At 43.8% G+C, this 10,450-nt stretch overlaps 1 protein-coding gene across 2 annotated transcripts; it reads left to right on the top strand.

Moving 5' to 3' along the window:
- Positions 1-402: 402 nt before the first annotated feature.
- On the top strand, positions 403-8,557 carry LOC114059364 (fibrinogen-like protein 1). 2 transcript variants are annotated; one of them, XM_027887708.1, is made up of 8 exons: positions 403-664; positions 1,945-2,029; positions 2,908-3,118; positions 4,214-4,373; positions 5,508-5,605; positions 5,686-5,774; positions 7,166-7,356; positions 8,307-8,557. In XM_027887708.1, exons 2-8 carry the CDS (start codon positions 1,964-1,966, stop codon positions 8,494-8,496), a joined length of 1,005 nt encoding a protein of 334 aa, XP_027743509.1. In that variant the 5' UTR covers positions 403-664; positions 1,945-1,963; the 3' UTR covers positions 8,497-8,557. The 2 variants fall into 2 exon arrangements, with proteins under 2 accessions (XP_027743509.1, XP_027743508.1); XM_027887707.1 differs by lacking the exon at positions 403-664 and adding an exon at positions 1,384-1,542.
- Positions 8,558-10,450: the final 1,893 nt, after the last annotated feature.

The following is a 10,450-nucleotide window of genomic DNA, read 5'->3' as shown; positions in this document are numbered from 1 at the left end:
GAGTTACACAACTACAAACCTCCTGAGATTTCAGTCTAATAGCAAATCTTGCTTAATACCCCTGTGTTCACTTCTTGCTTCAGATTTGCAGCTCCTTTGGCATAACAGCTGTGCTCTTATAAAACAGATTAAACAGCAAAAGGAATGTTGAATGGAAAAGCTGTGTTATTTCTACCTTTCAGGACTTGGTGAAATGAGCCTGGCTGTGTTAAAACATGAGCTAAAACTCCCACTGGGAGCATTAGACTGAGTGATTCATATAAACACTTAAAGAAGTCAGCTTTGGTTGAGCTTCCTAGTCAAATAAGGTGGGTAATAGTACACAAGCAGCAGAAACCTTCTCCCCTCCTCCTTTGGAGAGCACTGTTGATAGAAGCCTACTGTCGTTTATCCTTCCTAGGAAAGCAGCAAGATGAGTATTGGGTAACAATAGAAAACCCGGGATTTGGGTAACTTTCCCATGAGGAATTGCGAGTATCTTTTCTGTGAAACTGCCTAGTGCTGTGAAACATTCTTCATCAGTGCACTTGATGTGGGCCTTCTGGAGAGGGAAATCTCAGCAACTGCTAAAAAACCAGCTAGGTTTATGATAATTTTCTTTCGCAGTTGACTTTTAAGGGCAATAATCTTATCAAAAGGAGGTCTGAAGAAAGGCAAGTCACAGGTATGTTCATTTCATGTGTGTTGATAAAGGCATGGATGGAGTTGCTTTCTTTCCCTCTGCTCTTCACTGTCTGGTTTTCAGGAGCTGTCGCTCAAACCCATCCTTCCTGTTAGCTTTCTGCCTCCACCCACGTGCTCTGTGCGGGGCCTGATTCTGACCTCAGCACCAATGCTGCAGCCACCGGCATGGCTACGGGGGGTGTGAACAGCACCAGTGGTCGTGGGCTTGCAGTGATCCCTTGCTGTAATATTGAACTCTGCTCTCTAAGAGCTGAGAAACTGCCATGTGCTGGGACACCCTCCTGCACAGCATCTTTCACTGGGGTCACTTGCATGGAGATCTTCCCTCGACTGCTTTGGGCCTTGCCTGCCCATCTTGGCAGAGGAGTCCCCCTGTTGCTGGCTTTGGAAGCAGCTCTAGCATCAGCCGCTGCAGGGTTGCTAGTAGAGCCATAGCTGGAACAAAGCACATCGCTCAGAGAATAGAGCTGGGTAGCCAAGTTTCTGCAGCACTTCCAGATGTGAAGCAGGGGAGTTGGGCTTAGCCTATTTTTCAGATTTTTTTTCTCTCTAATTTTTTTTTTAAAACATCATGCAAGCACACTGAGAACAATTTGTACTGTTCAGTAACACTCAGCTGCATGTTCCCACTGTCAGCACTTATCATTTTTTTTAGCTAGGACTCTCCAACCCAAGTCACATCGGTGTGTTGGGGCAGATTGGCCGCAGAGATCTTTTCCTCTGAAATCCAAGAAAAAACTACCCCATTCCACTCTGTCATATGTGTGACTCCTGCCCTTGGCCTTCAGGCAATCCCATCCTGACAGACCACTCCAAGGACTGAGGAGGGGCAATGTCCATGGTCACTCAACCCAGCAGGCAAAATTCCTCTTAACTTTGGGGAGGTTGAACTGAATAAACACTGTGTGATTTTTGCAAGAAGTGCTCCAAGGAGGTGTGATTGCTGAGTAAGTTCCCAGCTGTGTAAGACACTTGGGAGAAGTGGCAGAGGCTGTTGGAAAGTCACACAGGGATTTATTTCTAGAGGGAATCAGGAGCTCAGACCTAAGGCTTGATGCCCCTGTCAGCATGCTGCACTGGTGCTTTAGCTTTGCCTTAATATGCATCTTTCCTCTGATTTTATCCTGCCTGTAGTTTCAAGCAACCTCCTTAACAAACCCTACAGCATTTTCTGGGGAATTAAACATAACTGTGAGGGGGATTAGGTTGTGAGAGGAATTAAAGAAATCTCTAGTGCAGCCTATCTATGCTTCTTTTCAGGTGATAAGAAGTGAGTGTCATGATGCACAGGTTGCTGCTGCTCCTTCTCCTGGTCAGCTTCAGCTCACCTGCACCCAGGCTTTCCGTGAGTATCTTTCAGTTAGTGTCTGTACAACTTCTCAACCGTTCGTCACTCCCAGTCATGCAGAGATGGATGCTCCCTCACAAGAGGGATGGAGATTTGCAAGAGTAGAGCAAGAAAGCATCTCCATGCAGCTAAAGGAATGTCAGTCTCCTTGTTCTGATAATACAGGGTTTTCACAGCATTAAGGGCTGTGAAGCTGTCTGGGTGACGGAATCGACATTGCTAAGAATTAAAAACAACAACAAACTCTTTTTAAAAAAAATATATTTTTATAGCCAAAATATCAGCTCTTTTATCTTCCTGTTTTTACACAAAGATGATTCTGGAACTTTGCTGGTTTGCCCTGTCTGCAGTGCAAGAGCCGAGTTTTCTCCCTCTTATCCATCTGAGCATTTTCATAGTCTGCAAACCTTCCCTTTGAGCTCATTTAGTGGGGGTCAAGACAAATTATTTTTGTACAAAGTAAGTTTTTGTGCACCTGATCATATTCTGGCATGTTCTGATCAATGCCAAGGTTGTTGTAGAAACACCATTTTCACTGGATTCAACTCAACAGCTCATGCTGTGCAAGATTTGTGTAACTTAGCAAGATATCACCATCAAACCGTCTTGATCCACAGAGGCAATGTGACATAGAATCATAGAATCATAGAATTAACTGGGTTGGAAGAGACCTCCGAGATCATCAAGTCCAACCCTTGATCCAACCCCACTGTGATTACTAGATCATGACACTCAGTGCCACATCCAGCCTCGTCTTAAAAATCTCCGGGGACGGTGAATCCACCACCTCTCTGGGCAGATACTCCTCTTTCTGCCTCTCTGTGCTAATTACCACTGACTGAAGCATGGGGGGCATTGTTTCTTTTTCTCTGTAGGACAAAGATGTCTGCCTCCAAGACAACAATAAATTAAGACAAAGGTTAAAACAACTTCAAGACTTGCTTTACTTATACGAGCTGCAGCTGAAGGACATCCTGGAGAACACTTACCACAGAACAAAAAGTAGGCTGTTCTCAGGCAATAGGAGTGTGCAGCATGAGATGCTTTTACCCACAACCAGTGGAAATTTGATAGTTTACGACCAAGGTACAGTTTGCGGTAACGTGCCACAATGCTTATTTCTTTCTGCAGTGTTTCATGTGCCATATTTTATTTCTGCTAAAAGTTTTATATTTTTTAAAGTGGATTGTATTTTAAAATGCAGATATGTGGGAAGGAGAAGAGCTGACTGGTGGTGGTGATACCAGCAGATATTTCCTGGGGCTAGAGTCCACTGGCCCATCTTTAGGCAGCCACCACCCAAGTACAACATGGACAACTGGAGCTGGGCTTCTCACCTGGGACTCTGTTGCAGAGAAGAACAGCCACCTCTCATGTTTTCCATTAGACTTACTTTAGGCATCTGCTTTGGGAAAAGAGGGACCCTGCTCTTGAAGAGCCCATTTCCTCCGAGTGACTTAGGGAAGCCCAGAGTGCCTGGCTCAGCTGCAGGCACTGAAATGTGTTTAGAGGAGCCAAGTCTCCCAGTTTCTCAGTACCTCCATCACTTCTGTGGCACAGTAACAGGCATGCATGCTTTGTTCTTTTGCGTTACTTTGAGAACATAGTCATAAATGCCATTGTCGCCTGTGGCCAAGATTTTATCCTTTGTGGGCATTACATTGAAAGTGCGGAGCACTGAGGTTCTGAAAGGCTGTGTCCTGATACAGCCCTTGTAGAGCTGGTCACAGGAACTTAGCCTCTAATTTTAGAATTGTTGTTCCCTGCTCCTATCTGAAGTACAGCTGAGGTTATCTTACCGTCCACATGGAAATCAGCTTCCCTGCAAATATCTTGCTGACAGAGACGGTTTCAGTCCTGCGTCACTATAATGTTATAGCCTCAGCCTAAGCCACAGCTGTCCTATATCTCACCAAAGATTTGGGAATAATTCCCTCAGAAGGTATAGCTGTAAAGGTTATCAAGCCTTACTGTTCTTTGTCAAGCCCAGCCACTTGCAAAATAGCATTGCTACTACCTTGCTGAATTATTTGCTTTAATTTTCCAGGGCTTGCATAGCTGTACACAGGCTGGCCAAGTGTTCTTGTCCCACACAGCCTCTAAGTGATGTCTTCTCTTGGTAGCACATATCCCTTTGCTTCTCCCCCACCCTGTTTAACAAACAGATACCACTCTGCCTAGATTGCTCTGCGGTGTATAATCGGAAGAAAACCAAAAGTGGCTACTACCGAATCAGGCCCAGAGCAGACCGAGAGCCTTTCCTGGCATACTGTGACATGTCTGATGGAGGGGGGTGGACAGTCATCCAACGGCGGAGTAATGGCAGGGAGAATTTCAACAGGTGAGTGTATCATTGTTGCATCCGGAGGGATGCAACAGCTCCCACTCCTGTCCTGCTGCCTGGCAAAACCTCACCCTAGAGAAGCAGGGTATGCAAGACTATATATTAATGATGATTACTTAGGAGTAGGGCAATCTGGTGGTACCTAGTGGCAGCAGGAGGCCATTTTCAAATTGTACCTATCATATATTTTCCATAGTTTCTCTGCATTTGAATGCATATTTGTTTTATCATTATTGGAGACTGTTAGAAGCTCCAAACTGGCAGGTATTTGCTGCCAGTGCATAGGCTGAGACTTGTTGAACACATCTGTTCCCATATCAGGGATTATGCTCAGCATGTTGTAAGATTTATTACTATATTTAGATAATTCAAAAAGATGCCAAACCAGATTGTCCTTTATGCAAAGTCCCAGAGAGGTGACTTTCACACAGAAATTTACAGGAGGAGAGATGCTCTGGTAGCACAGTAAAGAAATGTCCCTGTGCAGATTATTTCACTATCAGAGCACACGCAATGTCAGGGCATATCTAGTGCCTCTTAAAGTCTGTTCAGCCCATTGCAAAGCTACCTTAACTTGTTCTAAGCTGGCTTACCCAGAGAGTGGTTGCTATCTGGCCATGGCAGTTCAGGTGAATTGAAAACATCCTGCAGAGGAGCACTGACTAGTATGTAGGTCACATAGAATCAATCCATAACAACATGAGAGAGGGAATAAACACAGGGTTACTAAAACTGGAAATGATGATACACAGGAAGTATATGTGAATATCAAAGATAATACATAAATCATGTGAATTATGACTTGCTGAAGAACAATATCAGGTGTTTCGCTGAAGACCAATGTGACAGCTGCTGCTTTCCCTTTTCATCTAACTGTCAACCTCATCCTGCGAGCACCACATATGCCAGTTTGAAGGTTTGATCCCAGTATATGTGTGTGCACAGGTTTAGCAGGAGAAAAAGTAAGCTGTGAGTTGTACTTACTTCTGAGGCAGAGTGACAAATCTCAGCTCAGCTTGTAGAAAACAGTGTCTAGAAACACAGCTGAAATTTTACTTGTTACCATACCCAAGTGTCATAAACTGTCTAATTCTCTCACACGCTGAAACTGATATTTGTGTCTCACTGCAGGAAATGGGATGATTACAAACTGGGATTTGGGAGATTCTATGGCAAGAATGATGAATACTGGTTGGGCAACGACCACATCTATGACCTGCTCGCTAGAGGTCCAAGTATTTTTCCTCTACAGATTTCTTTGTAATTTGCATGAGACAGTTCATCTAACAGGACACAACTTTATGTTTAGGAGAGAGCTCATTAAAGATTGAACTGATGGACTGGGATGGGGAAAGACGTTACGCAGTCTATGAAAATTTCCAACTTGCAAATGAGCAGGTGCGAAAGGGGGACAGCAGTGATTTGCTTGTTTTGGTCTGTGAGGGTGGGGCATCTACACATGCAGAGCATCAGACCAGTATCAGGTTTGTAACTACAGCTCTGCAAAAGTTATCTGCTGTGGTTCCCTGGTCTTCCTAGTTTGTCTGACTGACAAACAACCCTGAGAGCAGGGACATAAGCCTGGGATATTTCCCTTACAACTGCAGAGTGTCAAAGCCGCACAGAATCATGTGTGTGTGCTGTCTTTCTATCTCTGCTGCTGCACCAAGGGCAGCTCTATGATGATGCATCTCTGCTGCAGGGCACAAAGAGATATGTTCTTGCCTCTGGTCTCATGATTAAAAAAGTCTGCTGTGAGTTAGAAGACCCTTAGGGTTTGAACCTCTGTAACAAAATGGAACCCTGTTCTCCTACTTCCTAAGAGAGTGTTTCAGACTGTAACATAAAAGGCAAGCACCAGAACAGACCCTCTCTACCTTGTTTTAAAATAAAACAGTGAACTTTAATCAAAGCCTTGAAAGAACAGTTGTAAGCTCCTATCTTGAAAAGAGGTACCTGTAGCACTACACCTTGTGCTACAGACACAGAAAGCCCAAAGACAGAAACATCCTGTATTTCCCTGTCTGCTTTCTAGCTATAGACAGCGTCCTGCTCCATACAGGTGCTGTTCTTTGCAGGCTTGCCTTTCTGAACACCACATGCAAGTAGCCCAAATAACCAAGGACATGAGTTCCATTGCATGGACCAGTCCTAGTACCAACTCCATCACTGTTCCAGAAATGTCACATTATGCTCAGTTTGTGATTACAGCTTTCTTATTAAAAGTTTGAACAGCTTCATTTTAATACCTTATTGCCATTTTTCATAAAGAAAGGAGGGCTATGATGACAGGAGAAAGCCCACAGCACAAAAGTAATCATCCATCCATATCAAATGTCTCTTAGACCTGTTTGCTGTGCACAACAGAACTATTATTCTAATTATTCCCACCAGGACCAGACCATTTAGCTAGAAATCAGATGACCTCCCATCCTTGGAAGAGCAAAATGCCTAAGCATTTATTCTAGCTGAACAACTGATCAGTTTATGAAGGCAACTCCTTGGCACAGCTCTCTGCTAAGTTTGTTCCTGATCAGCTAAAAAGTGCCTTTCATCTTGCTGTAGAGTGTATCAAGTGGTTGTTGAACCACAAGAAACGTGAAGCCCTTTGTAGCAGCAGCAGCAGTTTAAATCCTTCATTGATCTGCACTAGGATTATTAAAGCATGGAGACAAAAGTCACCCTTGACTTCAAAAGTGGATAAAATGGCCAGAGCAAATTTGATCTCAAAAATGGGAGGAAGGGCAGAATGACCTGATATCAAAGACATATTTCACATATTCCTGCAGGACAATTACAGGTTATGGTTTGGCACCTATTCTGGTAACGCTGGCGACGCTCTGTCTGGTGGGAGCAATTTTGAAGATCAGTGGTCAGCCTCTCACAGAGGGATGCAGTTCACCACATTTGACAAGGATCACGATCGATTCCTCGCAGGCAACTGTGCATCAGAGAATAAGGGCGGTTGGTGGTTTAACAGGTATGCAAAATAGCTGATTCCTCTTGGATGACTCGGGTGTGGGTGGCTGTAAAGCTGAGAGGACTTGCCTGCCTTACAGCAGCTGGAGGTTGCTGTGTTCACTTGCCACCTTGCACAGCCAAACCTAAGATGTTCACACCTACAGATCCTCAAAGGAAATCAAACTGCTTCTTTCATTATAGCAAAGCAGCTAAGTTGAATTAATTTTAAGAAATGGGCCACAGGTAAGTTGCATTCCTTTTAGGAAAATGGGTCAGAACAAATGCATAGAGGCCAATGACCTGGAAGGAAAAGAGCCCAATTAAAATTCCTGAAAGTGCTTTGGGTTATACTCTAGAAAAGAAAACAATTGTACCCATAGCAAGCTGAAGCATGAGCAAAGGACATTTCTCTATTGTGGAGCATGTCTAGGGGGGTGAGCTATCCCATAACAAATGTGATGGTATATTTGCTAGCTGGGCATATGCCACATATCAGTGGATAAGGACTCAGGTTCACCTGCCCCTGGACCATGGACACACCACTCTCAGTTTTTCTCTGCTTTAGTGCAGGATGAGCCCCTTTGACCATAACAATTGAAGTCAGTGAAGCTACATCAGTAGTAGGATTTACCGCAATTAAAAGACACCTGCATTTTTAAGTGTCAATATGAATCTGCCTACACTTGAGCTAGAGCCTAACAAATGGCACTACACCTCTCTGTTTAGGCAATGTCGTTATAATGTCCTACACCTGAAGGAGTCTACAGGTTGAATTCTGTGACCAGTGTAGGTGTCTGCTTTAGGATGACCCACATACTTGTCTGGGTTCCATTAAGTGCATTACCCACATCTCCATCCCACCCTGGTATTCCTAAATGTATGTTGTGTGAAAACTACTGCACTGCAATGATGCAATATCTTCCCACGCTAAGCATAATTCCCTTTTTCTCTCTCCTACATCGTTACAAGGTGCCATGCTGTAAACCTCAATGGACGATACTACAGAAGAGGAAGGTACAAGGGATCCCATGACGATGGTATGGTTTGGTCTACGTGGCATGGGACGTGGTACTCGCTAAAATATTCAGCCATGAAAATCAGGGCTCCGTTCTTCGTTGACAGCGAGAGTGGAGATGGAGAGAACAGTCAGGGCAGCTGAAACCTGCTGCTTTGGAAAGAGGAAAAGTACAGGCTGAAAAGAATTGTGTAAGTTGATAGCCAGTACTTCAAAGTAAACCTCCACAATATGGACAATGTGGGCACTGAGTTCCATGGCCAACAGCTTCCTGCTGCAGATCCACTGCTACAGCACACTGCAACACATTAATGCAAAGACAACCCTGCCGACTAGATTTAAGCCCTAGACTAAAATTAGGCAGGTTTTACTAAATTTAAGTTGAACACAGATATTCTTACAAGTTCCTAAAATGTGGACATGATTCATTTGTACATTCTCCTGTAATTTACCAGAGATGACTTTGAGTTAGTGAAAGGGAATTAGAAGGTAGAAAGTGGTTGAACCACAGGGCAAGCTACTTTCATTGTCTCATTGGAGTGAAGCGAAAGAGCAACACAGATGACTGAAAGAAACGGAACACTGAAAATCTATTTTCCACAAGTTGTTAAAAATGAACAGCAGTATCAGCTTGATGCAAGTCATTTAACTACTGTGATGTAGAATAAGCCTAATTTTTTTCTCATTTAAAATATTTTTTTTTTAACAGGTAGCTCTTTTCCATTTACTGGCTTTTAGACCCATACATATTGTAATTTGTATATACATCCATAAAGGATGAAATAAAACCAGCTGAGTAGGACTTAATATTTTTTATCTGGTTTTTAACAGTAGGAACTTGAACAGAAAGTTGGATTAAAATCTTGTGAAGGTTGTAATATGAGAAAAGCATTCCTTTGATATTGGCTCCAGTTCTTTTCTACCTGCTGTCCTAGGTAATTAAGATGGTCTGCAAGGTAAGTTTAATTTCCATGGCTCAAGCTGTCCGGGAGACAATGCAGAGACATGTGGTGAGGGTTCAGTACAAAATCTGGTTTGGTTACTCTGCTTTGCCAAGAGGTAAACCCTGTTCTCACTGCTTCCTAGACATCTCAGTGATTACAAATGCGAACAATGGAGTGCAGTGGGCAGCACTGTAGGGAGCTGTGTTCCTAAAGTCTGTGCCCTTCACAAGACTGCACCCCTGCCCTTTTCCCAAGCTCACGTGGAAAGAAATGTGCACCTACCCAACTGTCTGAAATGAGTTTGCCCTTGTGAAGAAAGACTTGCAAAGAGCCAGCACTTGCTATTTTCCTTCTGATCAATACTTCTGTGTTTTACTAGGGTAAAATCTTGGTGCAAGGTTGTAACTGCATGTTGGGAACGTAAGGAATGACTTTGCACACATTATAATTGTGTGGCCACTGATGAAGTGCTGAGGGCGTTAAGGATGGTTTTTGTCTACATTGAAGGTAAGGAGAAATGTGAGTGAAATCAGTTCATGCCTTCTGGCTGGTGATGCTAAATCCCATTTTTCAGTAGAGGGCTAAGAAAACAGGGTAAAGATTACAGACTGCAGAAACTGCAGCACTGAAGGGACAGCATTAGTAATTTCACAGTTCATTAAGCAGCCAATAACCCATCTGATAATGAAGTATCAAGCTGGAGATAAAGTCAGCAGGGCTTAGTCAGACAACTGCCACACAGTCAAGTTCCCCAGTGAGTGAGCAATGAACATTGTGAAGTCCAGACTATGGAGCCTGTTTTCCTCTGTGTCAATATGGAAAGGCATTATTGTTGGACTGCCTTCAGCCAGCATCAGTGTTATGGTGCTTTTTTCTCTCTCTCAGAGAAAAGAGGGGCCAAGGTATGACAGTCTGGGAGGGAAGGGGTCTGCCTTGTTGTCTTTGTAAAGTGTACCTAAGTACATTTAGTGCATTGCGGGAGCTGTTCTGAAGACAGTCCAACACTGAGACAAGTTTGCAGGAAGCAGCATTTGATTTAGAGCAACACTCCCCCTTCTCTGCCCTCCTGTGGCACAGGGGATCCCCTCGGAGATGCAGGGGTCACAGGGCTTTGTGCAGGAGCCTTAAGCTCCCACAGCAAACCCCAGGAAGCA

The sequence above is a fragment of the Empidonax traillii genome, unplaced genomic scaffold (genome assembly GCF_003031625.1).
Source record: "Empidonax traillii isolate 1590-97213 ecotype Southwest subspecies unplaced genomic scaffold, ASM303162v1 scaffold219:size747757, whole genome shotgun sequence".
NCBI classification, from domain to species: domain Eukaryota; kingdom Metazoa; phylum Chordata; class Aves; order Passeriformes; family Tyrannidae; genus Empidonax; species Empidonax traillii.
The sequence above is the reverse complement of the archived record's forward strand: the minus strand, read 5'-3'. Positions and strand labels throughout refer to the sequence as shown.